This window comes from Triplophysa rosa, linkage group LG23 (genome assembly GCF_024868665.1).
Source record: "Triplophysa rosa linkage group LG23, Trosa_1v2, whole genome shotgun sequence".
Classification (NCBI taxonomy): domain Eukaryota; kingdom Metazoa; phylum Chordata; class Actinopteri; order Cypriniformes; family Nemacheilidae; genus Triplophysa; species Triplophysa rosa.
The window spans coordinates 2,553,573-2,568,049 of record NC_079912.1 but is presented as its reverse complement, the minus strand read 5'-3'; the positions used below and the strand labels follow the sequence as shown (position 1 = coordinate 2,568,049).

Sequence of the window (14,477 nt, the reverse complement as noted above, 5' to 3'; positions counted from 1 at the left end):
GACCTCAGATCGAAACACAGCAAGTTAAGTAGGCCTAATGCCATGCAGCAATGAATCGCAAAGGGGAGTATGGAGGAAACTGAAGGTTTTCAGTGACAGACTCTCAAGACTCAGACTTTATTCCACATGTAACCAAAATCGTGTATGTTCATGTAACAACTCCTTTATTATTTTGGATTGGCAACCACGTAAACACATCGTAATGCATAGCGTAAGCTACATTTTAAAACATCAAAATAGACCCGCCATGAACTGTTAAATGAAAAACACAATGTAGCCTACAAAAATATGCCGCCAGTTGTGCCGTCTGGCCGTCAAGTGTTTCATCGCATGCTTGATACCAATAGTGTAGGGAAACCGTGACGTTGTTTACTACGTCATTATGCGCATGCGCAGAACGGATCGTGCAGGCATCCCGGATCGTGTACCGACAGCATGCTTGATACCAATAGTGTAGGGAAACCGTGACGTTGTTTACTACGTCATTATGCGCATGCGCAGAACGGATCGTGCGGGCATCCTGGATCGTGTACCAACAGGGACTATATGTAGTGACGTAAATCCGTGGCGGTTCGCGAATAGGACTAGGGACGACTCGTTGGCGTGATTCAGAGTCGACTCGCTTTTTTCCAAGCCAATAACTTTGTTATTCATTCACCTTCGGATTTACAACTTGGCAGACTGCTTACATTCAAACACGCCAACATTACACACTGCATGAAATGTGATTTTCATGATCTCATGTTACATACTCTTTAACACTGTGACCAGAGTTGTGGGACATGAACAAAAATAGTGTTTGGACCTATAAATGCTTCATAATTTTATATTAAATCACATTACTAATTAAAAACATTTTTTTTCTCAAGGTGTTTAATGACACTGTGAATATATTTATAATGCGTCATGACAAATTTGAACATAAATCTAAAATTTCACTGCTGGGACTTAAAAGTGCCCGTAGTTGCAGAAACACTCTCATACAGCTCTATCCTCTCCATCATCTTCAGATCTTTGAACTTTCTTCAGGCACGACTGACACCTGCATGTCTCTCGCTGGCCAGTTCCTGCGGCTGTTTGTGTGTCCAGGGTGGTCTGTCACCCTCCGTCAACAAAACCGAAAATTCTGCATAAAAAAAAGGGAATTAAATGGATTTAGGGTGCATCTTGTGTTAAAAGAGGATGGATGGTCATATTTCACTCCAAAATAATTAACCACATCAGGTTCAGGGTTGTCTTGCATCTTTGTAAAGAGCTTAAGAAAACAGAAAATCTCCCATTTTTATTAAAAATAAAACATGTAAACATTTAAGACAGTCCTCTTGACTTACATTTAACATGGGTATAGAGCATTATGGGTACAGTCAGTTAGAAAATATCATTAGCCTACAATGAAAACCATAAGAATTTAGTAGATGTCCTTGCTAATACAAAAGTATTTGTGTGTGTGAGAGAGAAACAAACCCACTGCCGGATGCTAGGATTCCTCCCAGTTGTGTGAGTTTTTCTCTGGTGAACTCAAACTCTTCAGATTCTGAAAGATTTCCTTCAGACTGTCCGCTACAGTAAAACAAAGCAAAAATATGATTTAACACTGTCTTCTGTACATACACAAAACTCACAAGTGACTTAATGAGTCTTACCGAGCTCTCCGATATATGAATCCATCTTAGAGAGCAGCTGAGCACACATGACCCCATCACCTACAGCAGAGACAAACACAGAATGTGTCTATGTGATGTCAAACATGCATCTTAAAGAACTGAGAACTGTATATTTCCACATGTGGAGTTCTACTGCACTTTCCTAGGCAGGAAATTTCAAAGGAGTAGTTCACTATAAAATAAAAATTTCATGAAAATTCACTTACACATACGTTATACAAGCCGTCCGTGTGTTTATTTCTTCTGTCGAAAACAAATTACGGGCTTATGACGAAAGCTTTCCAGGGTTCTTCTCCAAATAAAGCACTTAAACAGAGGCTGTTGGTAAAGGTCCAAATTTCAGTTTCATCGCAGCTTCAAAAGGCTCTACAAAACACCAGCCGATGGATAAGGGTGTTGTCTAGTGAAACGATTATTCATTTTCCAAGAAAACTAAAAAGTTATATACTTTTTAAACATAAATACACGGCTTGCACTGCCTCCGTGATGCACATCCACAAATACCATATTACGCAATCACATTAGAAAGGTTACACTTGACGTAGATTTCAAAATATTTAAACATCTCTGACATGCACACGAACTGACCATTTTAAACCATAATCTTGCACAAAGACATAAAACGTATCATTCAACTTCCAAGAACTTTTGAACTGTCTTCTTTCTGAAGTATATCATTTTTTAGTTTTCTTGGAAAATGACTAATCGTTTCACTAGAAAACACTCTTATACTTCGGCTGCCGTCGTGTAGAGCCTTTTGAAGCTGCGATGAAACTGAAATTTAACCAACAACCAAGAATCCTGGAAAGCTTTCCTCATAAGCCTCAATTTGTTTTCGACATAAGAAATAAACACACTGATGGCTTGTATGACGTGGGTGAGTGAATTATCATGAAATTTAAATTTTATAGTGATCTACTCCTTTAAACCAAGTTTTTAGCTTGATTTAAATGTCGTAAAGTGATTCAGCTTGGTTCATTTATAACCTCACACCTTTAGCCACGGAGTGTTCATCCTCCCGGATGACCTGCGTGAGTTGAGTGTTGCATAGAGCGTGTAGTTTTCCATTTAGCGTCTGAACATGTTTTGCGTTCTCCTGAAGTTCTGCCTGAACGTTCTTCCACACCATTTTCTCCTCCATCAGACATCCCTCCATCACGGCACGTAACTCCTTCTCCTGAGACACCTGAGCTTGTAGAGATTCCACCTCAACACAACGCTGCACACAAGAACACAAACATTACAAAATAAAAATGTAAAAAAAAAATTACGTTATGAAAGAAACTGAAATCGCTCATAATGAAGTCAATATCTATTAACAGCAGTTTTGATGGAGTGTGCACCTTGTGAAGCTGAATGGCCATCTCCTGCATCTCTGCCTCCAGCTGGTCCGCATACGCCTGCTCTAAAGCATCACTGGGCGGCCGTGCGTTACTGTGCCAACGGGCTATTGCTGATGTCATCTTCCTCTTAGGACCAAACAGACTGTAGAGAGAGATAAAGAGTTTGCAAAATACCGGAAGAGAATGCTGGGAAAAGATTTACATTCACATTTATGCATTTGGCAGATGCTTTTATCCAAAGCGACTTACATTGCATTGCATTGTATTATACATTTGTTTCTGACTATGAGCAATCCCCTGGGATCGAACCCACGACCTTGGCATTGCTAGCACCATGCTCTAACCACTGAGCCACAGGAAAGCTATGTTCCTAAAAGATAGGCTCGTAAAGAGGGACTCACGTGATTCCCACTTCCTTCAGGTCGTTCTCTGTAAGAGTCAGGAAGATTCTCAGGTCTATGTCCTGCTCCTTCAGCAGGGGGAGATATTTGCTGAATCCGATCTGCTCCAGGAATTCTGAAAGATCCTACAACACACACAACACACATAGTTTCTTATGCGTACAATCACACACATGAAGATATGAGGAACACACTTAAAGAAAATTCATACAAACACCTTAGGTCCAGTGTATGAGGGATGGTGTCCAGAAGTTGTTGATGGTTCTTCACAGTAAGCTGAGCTGCATTGGGCCACAGAACCGCTGTTGCCGTATGAACTCCTGCTCTTGGAATGCTGTAGTTTGTTTGTTCTGCGGACACAACTCCTCTTGGCTTGATCTGAGTCCTGGAGGTGTAAAGCGAGACAGAATGACAACACACACAGGGTCCACAAACAACCTGTCAATGGAGAGTGAACTGAGAAAATCGAACAAATATTTATTACCATATATTAATACATGGCACTTTGGGATACTTGACTCTGATTGGTCAGTTGCTACATTATAAGGTATGCTATTTTGTTTCTAACAGCAGATGTTAAAGGGACAGTTCAACCAAAAATAAAAAATCTGTCATCATTTACTCACCCTCGAGTTGTTCCAAATCTGTATAAATTTCTCCACTATTGACTACCATAGTACCAATGTAAAACATGACACTGACCACGTTTACATGGACAACAATAATCCGATATTAGCACGATTAAGACAATACTCTGATTAAGAGTAGGAATTTACACGGCACTTTGCGACAGGTTACACACATGCACGGCAGTGGACAGCCGTTTTGTTTTTATGGCAAACAACATGGCTTCAAGCAAGAAAGCACATTTTTGGTCCGAACGGGAAACAAGAAAGATGCCAACAATTCTAGAAAATAAATGAAACACCAAAACCTGTATGTGGTACCATGGCGAAGACGAACTGTTTGTTGATACATGAAATTATGGAGGGAACGTCGAACGGTGTTGCTTAGGGACGTAATGACGTATGCCATTAATCGAACTATGTAGTGTAACATGTAAAACGGGAACATGAAAGGTATATTCTTAAAGCAACTCATGTAAACACCTTAATCGTAATATTAGGCAAATAATTTGATTACTGACTTCCATGTAAATGTTGGTCAATAGTAGTCAAAAGTGCCCCAGAACTGTTTGCTGGCCTACATTCTTCAAAATACCTTCTTTTACAGACGTGCTCAAATTTGTTGGTAACCCTCCACAAAAAACGAAGCATGCACAATTTTCTCTGAAATAACTTGAAACTGACAAAAGTAATTGGCATCCACCATTGTTTATTCCATATTTAATAGAAATCAGACTTTGCGTTTGATTTTTTTATTCAACATAATATTGCAAATAATAAAACAAATGAAAATGTCATGGACAAAAATGATGGGACCCCTAACCTAATATTTTGTTGCACAACCTTTAGAGGCAATCACTGCAAGCAAAGGTTTTCTGTAGCTCTCAATGATACTTCTGCACATGTTAACAGGTAGTTTGGCCCACTCTTCCGGAGTAAACTGCTCCAGCTGTCTCAGGTTTGATGGGTGCCTTCTCCAGACTGCAAGTTTCAGCTCTTCAGGACACATAGAAGGCCACTTCAGAATAGTCCAATGTTTTGTTCTTATCCATTCTTGGGTGATTTTAGCTGTGTGTTTTGGGTCATTATCCTGTTGGAGGACCCATGACCTGCGACTGAGACAGAGCTTTCTGACACTGGGCAGTACGTTTCGCTCCAGAATGCCTTGATAGTCGTGCCAAATACAGCAAAGCAACCCCAAAACATAACCAAGCCTCCTCCATGTTTCACTGTAGGTATGGTGTTCACTTCTTTGAAAGCTTGATTTTTTCCTCTGTGAACATAGAGCTCATGTGACTTGCCAAAAAGCTCCAGTTTTGACTCATCTGTCCAAAGGACATTCTCCCAGAAGGATTATGGCTTGTCAATGTGAATTTTAGCAAATTCCAGTCTGGCTTTTTTATGTTTTTCTTTCAAAAGTGGAGTCCTCCTGGGTCTTCTTCCATGCTCAAAAAGCGACGGCTGGTGCAATCAGAAACGGACGTACCTTCACCTTGGAGTTCAGCTTGTATCTCTTTGGCAGTTATCCTTGGATCTTTTTCTACCATTCTCACTATCCTTCTGTTTAATCTGGGGTGGATTTTCCTCTTGCGGCCGCACCCAGGGAGGTTGGCTACAATTCCACGGACCTCAAACTTCTTAATAATATTTTCAACTGTTGTCACAGGAACATCGAGCTGCTTGGAGATGGTCTTGTAGCTTTTACCTTTACCATGCTTGTCTATTATTTTCTTTCTGAGCTCCTCAGACAACTCTATCCTATGCTTTCTCTGCTCCATGTTTAGTGTGGTGCACACAATGATACCAAACATTCACAGTGACTACTTTTCTCTGTTTAAATAGCTTGAATGACTGATTACAAAATTGGATACATCTGTGATACTAATCAAAGAAACCAATTAGTTTGAAATATCACTATAATCCAATTATGTATTATCTTTTCTAAGGGGTACCAACAAATGTGTCCAGGCCATTTTACAATATCTTTGTAGAATAAGCAAAAATTAATCTCTTTCCACAGCTACTTTGCTTTATTCTATGACATACCAAAGGCATGTAAGTATACGATGATACAATGTACAATGATACAATAGTTTTTAATTTCATCACTCTTCAGGAGGAATGAAGCATTATTTCAATGAGCTGTATGTGTACCAACAAATTTGAGCATGTCTGTATGTTCAACAGAACAAAGAAACAATAGAAACTATGGTGGCCAAGAAGGGTTTGGTTTAGGGCTGCAACTAACGATTATTTTAATTGTCGACTAATCTAACGATTATTTTTTTGATTAGTCGACTAATCTAACAATTTTTTTTATCTAATAAAGATTTCTTGGATTAATCCTTTGGCAAACTTTGCAAATAAACAATAAATTCTAGTATTTTCTTACATTATAAAGCAAATCATACTTTTTACTCCACTACATTTTATAAATAAATATTGTTGTTTTAACATTTTAATCCGTGTTTACATTAAATTCACCATCTTCTTTTAATTAAGTAGTTTTCATTTTAAAAGTAAAAAAAACTGATTTTTTATGTACTTAAGTACTGTATTAAAGGTAAAAAAAATGTTTTATTGCACTTATGCTTTTTGTTGTCCTTATGTTGCCCAATTGCTTCCATTGTTTCCCTCATCTGTAGTTCGCTTTGGATAAAAGCGTCTGCTAAATGACTAAATGTAAATGTAAAAACATTAAAAAATGTGTATATGAAATACTAGAGCATGATATATGCTCTGTATTTTTTTCCTCCAAGTAATATCCGACTCTATTTTCAGTCTCATAATATAATTGAGTAAAAGTAAAATACTACTATCTGTCTCTGTTTATTGTACAAAACTATCACCGAATAAAAGACTTTAAAGAGTACATTCCTCAATATTTTTAAGGGCTTATTTTGGTTTATGGAGTGTCCGACAACAAGTTTATGTACATACATGATGTAAAAATACTATTATTTCGTAATAATAAGCAGTTTTTATTACCTTACTTCTTGACTGACTCTCAAATGATTCGTTTCGCGATTCATCTGTGTAATCTCCGCCTTTCCGCCAGCGTAGTCTGATCTGATTGGTCAGATAGTGTAGTCTGCTGTGATTGGTCAGATGGTCTAGTCTGCTGTGATTGGTCAAATGGCCTAGTCTGCTGTGATTGGTCAAATGGTCTAGTCTGCTGTGATTGGTCAAATGGTCTAGTCTGCTGTGATTGGTCAAACGCGTTCAGCATGTGTCGCAAATGGACCGCCTATCATTACTGCTGTATTACGGTTTGCAGGTGGTTGGATATTAACAGTGTATAAAGAGAGATGGCGTCGATTTTACCTTACCAGCTCGAGCCCGAGTCTGACGAATCATTCTTTAATCCTTATACAGATGCCAGTAAGAAAAAGGACTGTTTTAGACACTTCTCTTGTAACAGTTAGTTATCACGGCATACAGTGTACGGTGTTCGTATCTTCAGATGTTATTATAACTATAGTACACCACGCAGTTCTTGAAATAAAGACTTTGCGAGTTAATATGGTTGAACACTTACATTAGCGCAACGAGTTTATAGCTAACGTTAGGTAAACAAACAGTAACAACCCCAAAAATAACGGTAACGTTAGCTAAACACAGACATGAGATAACGTCACACAAATTTAATTTTAAGTAAAGACAAAAATAAAGAGTCACACTTACAGGTTGTGATTCGGTGGAGCTTACAGGTCCAAATAAAGTTGGTATTGCAACATCTTTTAAGGAAAGACGTTTAATGTATCCTGCAGTAAAGGCGCCAAGATTGATGAAGCAATCTTCGGTAAAATGACGCGCGCAAAGTAAAACGTTCGGTTTATACTCCTTTGGTGTCGTTTGAAAAATAAATAGTAACCATTTTTTCCTCAGAAGTTCTTCCTTTGGTAGTGAAAATAAGACTGACTTAGTTTCACTACATAGAACACAGCTTCTCTTAGACATGATGCACACGTCACGAACGAGCTAGTACAGTGTTTGGGGAGGAGAGAGTTAAGTTTTCGCAGTCAGTAGGCGGGGATTTTTCTAGTGACGTAGGTACATTGTGGTTAAAGATTCGGACAGGTCATGGCTTGTTCGCGTGATTCAGAGTCGATTACCTTTTTTATAAGCTAATAACTTTGTTATTCGTTCACCTTCGGATTTACAACTTGGCAGATTGCTTACATTCAAACACGGCAAAATTAAACACTTCATGAAATGTATTTTTTATGATCTCGAGGAATGTACTCTTTAATGCAGAGTGGCGTTAAAGCGAGCCCGCGCACCCGGAACTCAGAATGATGCGCTTAATGCATTCGCTTCGTTATTTACAGTTATGCGCATCCCGGACGCACAATGATGCGCTTAAAGCACCTACTCCTTCTGAAGTCCCGGGGATCATTTTGCTCCCCAAAGTAAATAATAGTTAGAACACAACGAGAAGAGATGATATGTTACATGTTTAACACATAGTGCGTTGCATCAATCCGACAGTATACAGTTAAATCAGAGGTTTAAAAAGAGTTATTTCGTATGAAGACGCAACATATTCAGACCGCTTCCAGTGCTTCTAATAAGCTAAGCTATACTCAGCGAGTAACGTTAACTCACAGTCTCTAGCAAAATACATTTTAAACAAAACCATAAACTATCATCTTGTCATTATGAAGAATAATGAAAACATTGGAACATGCAGAGGTGGGTAGAGTAGCCAAAATCTTTACTCAAGTAAAAGTACAAGTAACTAGAGAAATTGTTACTCAAGTAAAAGTAAAAGTCACTATTTAAAAATTACTTGAGTAAAAGTAAAAAAGTATGCAATGAAAAAACTACTCAAGTAGCTAGTTACTTAGTTACTTTGTATCTGATTATATAGGCCTACTACATTAAATTAATATTAACGCCAATATTTTAATATTACATTTTAATCAATATTTTTAATTATCATAAGCAGATATCTTTGCAATATACTAGAGAGACTAAAGAATAAGACAAACACAGAAGAGACAAGCATTTCTGTAAATTTCATCTAGTCCTGATGTCAATGTAGTTTACACAACTTATTTAGAATAATAGACCATGTCAAACTAAAGCATGAACTAAACTCAGAGCATTTCCTAAGATGATCTAGAACATCTGCAGTGCTCTCTTAAATGAAATACACATTTTTGAACAAAGCTCATGTTTTCTCGTGTTGTGTCACGTGTGTGTTGTGAAACGCTCTTACTTGTAAACAAACAGTAAACAGTGAACCACACGCCCATCAACAAGTTTTCTTCCTTCTGTTCTTCAAATGTATATTTCTGCAAGCCCACGTCTCTGTGTCTGACAGGTAACGCGCATGTTGCTGTGTCTGACGAACAGGTCGCGCGGGTGCGCGCATATGGGGGCATTATCATTGCTGGCAAACAATATGACACATTTGCAGTTTTGATTGTATAGATATAGATTAATATCCACTTCATCCAACGCTCTTTGTGTTCTGCGTGTTCTTAAGTTTCGCGCTACGAGGAGTGAGTAATCCTGCTTCAGATGATTCAGATCGTGCTGCGAACTGAACAAATCATTTGAACTGATTCATTAGCCTATTCAAATGGTTTTGCCCATTGTTCAATTAATGCTTTCAAAAGAATCGACTCAAAAGAATCGATCACTCGGGAATGCCCGTAAAAAGAGACGACAACCTTGAAATAAACAACGCGTTTTAAAAAGCATATTTTAAAATGAAGGAACGAAGGAACGTCACGCAATGTAAGTTATGTAACGAAGTAAAAGTACAGATTTTCTATTACAAATTTACTCAAGTAAGAGTAAAAGTACACACTTTTAATTTTACTTAAAAAGTACATATTTTCCAAAATGTTACTCAAGTAAATGTAACGAAGTAAATGTAGCGCGTTACTACCCACCTCTGGGAACATGTTGGAAAGAGTAGCGTCCTGACCGTCACCGTACACACACATGCTGACTGGATATTGACAGACAGCACCAGCGGAGGTCAGAGTTTCTTAATTATGCTATATTGGTTTATTCCTCGCATAAAGCTATCGAATGACATAAAAAGTGCATTGGTGGTTTCATGATAGTCAGTCCTTTTTGAAGCTTAAGAGTAATTTATGCTTGGTCACAATCTGCAAAGGTTCACATACACTAAACTTACACTAGTACAATAGCGTTAATGTAAATCATTAATGTAAAGCGTAGTTTTACATTACAAAAAAGTAAATTACAAAAAAGTAATTTATTATGAAAGTCTGCATCTACGTCCCCCTCTCCGTCCGTTTGTGATTGCGTGTCCATGCTGTGATGATCGCATTCCGGGGGTAACTTTAGGGGGAATTCCTCCGTCCATTCACTAACTTACTGCGTCCGAGGCTCTCGATCGCTTTTTGTCGGGTGAATTATACTTTCTCTTGTTCTGCTGATTAATTTACACACGCCCGGGAACAGAAACTGCTATTACAGCAGATAAACATAAATAATACGAAGCGTCGACGCATTTCACGCAATCGACGATGTCGACGTGTCGTTGCAGCATTAGTTTGGTTACCAGCATTTTTCCAAATATCTTTCTTTGTGTTCAACAAAGAAATTGTCAACACGTTTGAAACAACTCGAGGGTGAATAAATGAAGTCCAAATTTTTATTTTGGGGTAAACTGTTCCTTTAATGTGGCAGTTCTGACCTCATTGCTTTCCAGCGACGCCTCTCTGCTGAGCCCGAGAAGATTCGATAAACCCTCACTGCTGCTGCTACTGCTCCTCATGGTGGGCATGTCATTATCAAAAAACACCTCATCTGCACACACACGGGACACGCAATCACATCACATTCTAAAGCAGATTTTATTAAAATCACACAGTACAAAGGATCTGTGCGTGAGATCACCTCTGCTGCTGTTGCTCTGGCCGTCGAGTTCATTAATAGGGGAAGTGACATCACGGTTGCAGATTCCCCCACTCTGATCGCTGACATCACAGAACGTCACATAGCCAGGTGGAGTCACCGGAACCTCTGCAAGACAGGAGCAAACCAGATTAACCAAACCGAAACCACAGTGGTAAGTGTTCTAAAGAGTTCTAACCACATGCGAGTACCGTGCTTTGAGCCGACTCTGAAGCGCGCTATAGCTTGCGGACCGTCATGAATACTGGGACCCCTCGTTCGATTGCGAACAGAACGGACCCTGGGGGTCGAACTTTCCTCTTCAGAGGAGCTCAACTCCTCGTACAAAGCTAAAGAGAGAGACATTGATGCATTTAACAGACATTTTTTAACCAAATCCACTTCAACAAACTGTGGAATTGGATACAAGTATAACCATGTAAAATGGAAATGTATGGTGTGACTGACCTGATTTGACTCTCATCACATGCATGTCAATGAGGCTGGCGACTTTACTGTGTCCATACATCATAGCCAGAGCTCGAGCTGTCTCTCCTTCACTGTTTCTGTCCTCAGTCCTTACACCCTGCATCATACAAACATACACGCGTGATCAAAAAGCTGAAATCATACAAGCTTTTAATGCTATTATGCCTGTAAATATGTGCTTGGAGAACAATTCGATTCATATTATTCTTTACTACAGGGCTATTAAAGCTGCTTCTGGAGTGTCGCTTAGTTTAACACCAGCCCTGAACAAACACACCTGAACAAGCTCAACAAGATCTTAGGAATTACTCGAAAACAGCAGGCACAGCTGGAGCTAAACTCTGCAGTATTACAATTATTTTCTACTAAAAGATATGTTGCAGACACAAGTCTAACTAGTGAGAAAATTTGTAGATTTTTACTAGCACAAAATAAAGTTCACACTTGCATGGTTGAGCAGGTACTGAACGATGATTTCATGGCCCGATGCCGCAGCTTCCATGAGAGGTGTAAATCCTGAAATTGGTTCCCTGAGAGGGCAAAGGTCAAAGTTTAAAAACAGAACTAGCACGTTTATACGTTTTTTTGAGCATTTAGGTGTGTGTGTAAGTGTGAGAAAAATGAAGAGAACAGTAGCAACTGAGAAGCCATAGATAGAGCAAATGTGACTCACTTGACGTTTGCGTTGGCATTGTTGTCTAATAAGAATTTGACCATTTGCTGATGTCCAGTAGCTGTACTGTGCAGAAGAGCTGTCCATCCACGCACATCCTTACATTCCAGTTGTGCTCCTTGCTTTGTATAGAGATTTTTTTTAATCTCACAAAAATTGATAACAGATACAAAATCTCATTTTTGCACTAATAACTAATAGCTGTGCTGTAATGCATGATACTGAGAAAAAATCGTATGATCTGTGTGTGCTTACATCACAGAAGACTCTCACCTGCAGTAGAAAATAAGCAATGCTCTCGTTGCCACAGCTGGCGGCGAGCATTAGAGGCGTCAGGCCTTTAGATGTGGTGACGTTGACGCTGACGCCCGTCTCCAGCAGCAGGTTAACAATGTTATCATGACCGATGTATGCGGCATACATCAGAGAAGTCCAACCACCTATGTTCTTTCCATCTAAATCCACATCACCCCTAAAATAACACAAAAGAACATCAACACAATCCACAATGAGACACAAATGAACACAACACACACGGCAATATAATATTGCAGTTTAGTCTTTATATAGATATATAGAATTAGGTGTATTCTTGATATAGAATATATCTATCAGTTCATCTATCTATCTGTCAGGCAACAAACGGGCAGTTGGGGTAGACATGTATGAAGGATGACGTATTTATTTATTTCAGCTCACCTGCGGATACATTGAGCCACTACATCATATTGCCCTATAGAGCAAGCGGTGTGAAGATCCAGTGGCACGTTCAGTTCCTCCGGGCCGATCAGAGCGTCACCACCGTCCGCCAGCCACACAGACAGACTCGATCCTAACGGATCCGATTCACTGCTGGTGTCGTCGCTCAGTTCCGACATCCTCTGCTGGAAAACACTGCTCACATTTATACCTCTCCATAACACATCAAAATAGAGATGCACCGATATATAAATTTAGGCAGATAACTGATAATTCTTTAACATTGAAAGTCTTTAACATTGAAAGTCTTGTAACGATTCTTTAACATTTATGGCCGAATACAGTATCTAAATATTAATATAAAATTCCCTAAGACTGAAACAAAAGGCATTCTTTAACCTGCAAACTTTTCTTAATAAACAAATTATTGATGTTCTTCCAGAGCAACCCAGAAAAATGTAGCCACATGTCTAACAGGTCTCAAGACAGAAAGCATTCAGACAGCAGTCTGGCTCAAACAACATGCGTTTGTTCCTATAATTTACACATTCATAAATACTTAATCTTACTGTACCTACATCAACAATGTTTTGCTCATAATAGTAAGTGAATGATCATGACAGAAAGACAGTAAGTTACTGTACTCTATTTTAACAGAGCAGCGTGTAGCTGAAGTGGTGTAACCAGAGGAAATGATTTATGATTTATGGGCTATAATATATCGGCCTAATTTTTTCTAGCCGATACCGATAACATAAAAAATGACCATTTATCGGGCAATACCGATATGGCCGACAATTTATCTTGCCTACCAAAATCAAAACACAAAGTACAATAAAGGATAAAAAAGTTACCTTATTTAATATAACATGCACAACTTCTGCTGCATATAACAACACTTATGTTGTTTATACAATGTATGCGTGAATTATTTTTAATGAATGTTTTTTTTTCCAACACCAAATAATTCCTAGTGTTATCAATTAAAATGTATTCCGTTATCTGGCATCATAAGTTTATATAAGTTAAACAGTCCGTGCGTTAATACACCTCTTTAAATAAATGTAACTGTTAATGCTTACACTCAACGTTAATTTGTGAGTTATTCATAATTATGATATAAGCAACGGTAAAGTTATACCTGAGCCGAACTGCGAAAACATGTTACAAAAATCAAAACCTTTTACAACAAAAGTAGAAATCCCAAACGCGTAACTGCAGCTAAGGATACTCGACAAATAAACGCGTACAAACCTTAAAATAAACGAAACTTTTCGAAATTGTAGAATAATGTTTTGTTCTGTAACTTGTATCGGCAACTCAAAGGAAGTTTTGTGTTTCCTCAGGGGCGTGTCGTGCGTATCGCGCGAAGGACTCTGGTAGTTGTAGTCTTTTGTCTTTCCTTACAATACAGGTTGAACGGGCTGTGTGACACAAAAACTACACGCCCCACAGAATCTGCACTAAAGCGTTGATATTTCGCGTACCTGACGACATTCAACAGCAACACGCTTGTTGTTAAACTGAAATACTTTACACATACATCTGGAAACAAAAGCTTGTTGTCTTTCTTGTTCTAATGTAGAGCTTGTAGAGTCTGAGGTGAAAAATTACGCACGAGCAAGCGTTGCCATAGCAACTACACTACACCGTGAACACGCGTTCACTTATGGTATTGTTAAAACTTGACAACAATAAAA

General features: G+C 38.7%; 1 protein-coding gene across 5 annotated transcripts; it reads right to left on the bottom strand.

Annotated features, from left to right (window-relative positions):
* Positions 1 to 443: 443 nt before the first annotated feature.
* On the bottom strand, positions 444 to 14,336 carry anks3 (ankyrin repeat and sterile alpha motif domain containing 3). Of its 5 annotated transcripts, none has more exons than XM_057323354.1 (16): positions 14,321 to 14,336; positions 12,778 to 12,962; positions 12,352 to 12,550; positions 12,079 to 12,200; positions 11,854 to 11,935; positions 11,385 to 11,502; positions 11,129 to 11,266; positions 10,920 to 11,045; positions 10,717 to 10,829; positions 3,626 to 3,793; positions 3,409 to 3,533; positions 3,008 to 3,149; positions 2,658 to 2,883; positions 1,644 to 1,703; positions 1,465 to 1,560; positions 444 to 1,126 (listed from the first exon to the last, which is right to left on the bottom strand). In XM_057323354.1, exons 2-15 carry the CDS (start codon positions 12,954 to 12,956, stop codon positions 1,478 to 1,480), a joined length of 1,881 nt encoding a protein of 626 aa, XP_057179337.1. In that variant the 5' UTR covers positions 12,957 to 12,962; positions 14,321 to 14,336; the 3' UTR covers positions 444 to 1,126; positions 1,465 to 1,477. The 5 variants fall into 5 exon arrangements, with proteins under 5 accessions (XP_057179337.1, XP_057179336.1, XP_057179335.1 ...); XM_057323353.1 differs by lacking the exon at positions 14,321 to 14,336 and adding an exon at positions 14,032 to 14,137 and having other exon boundaries at positions 12,778 to 12,959; XM_057323352.1 differs by lacking the exon at positions 14,321 to 14,336 and adding an exon at positions 14,032 to 14,133.
* Positions 14,337 to 14,477: the final 141 nt, after the last annotated feature.

Excerpts from the sequence above, each read along its gene's own strand:
- anks3 (XM_057323354.1), bottom strand. The coding sequence starts at position 12,956 with ATGTCGGAACTGAGCGACGACACCAGCAGTGAATCGGATCCGTTAGGA. Across the intron at positions 11,936-12,078 it reads AATGCCAACGCAAACGTCAA|GGAACCAATTTCAGGATTTA; the intron begins GTGAGTCACATT and ends TTGCCCTCTCAG. Across the intron at positions 1,704-2,657 it reads TGAACACTCCGTGGCTAAAG|GTGATGGGGTCATGTGTGCT; the intron begins GTGTGAGGTTAT and ends TCTCTGCTGTAG.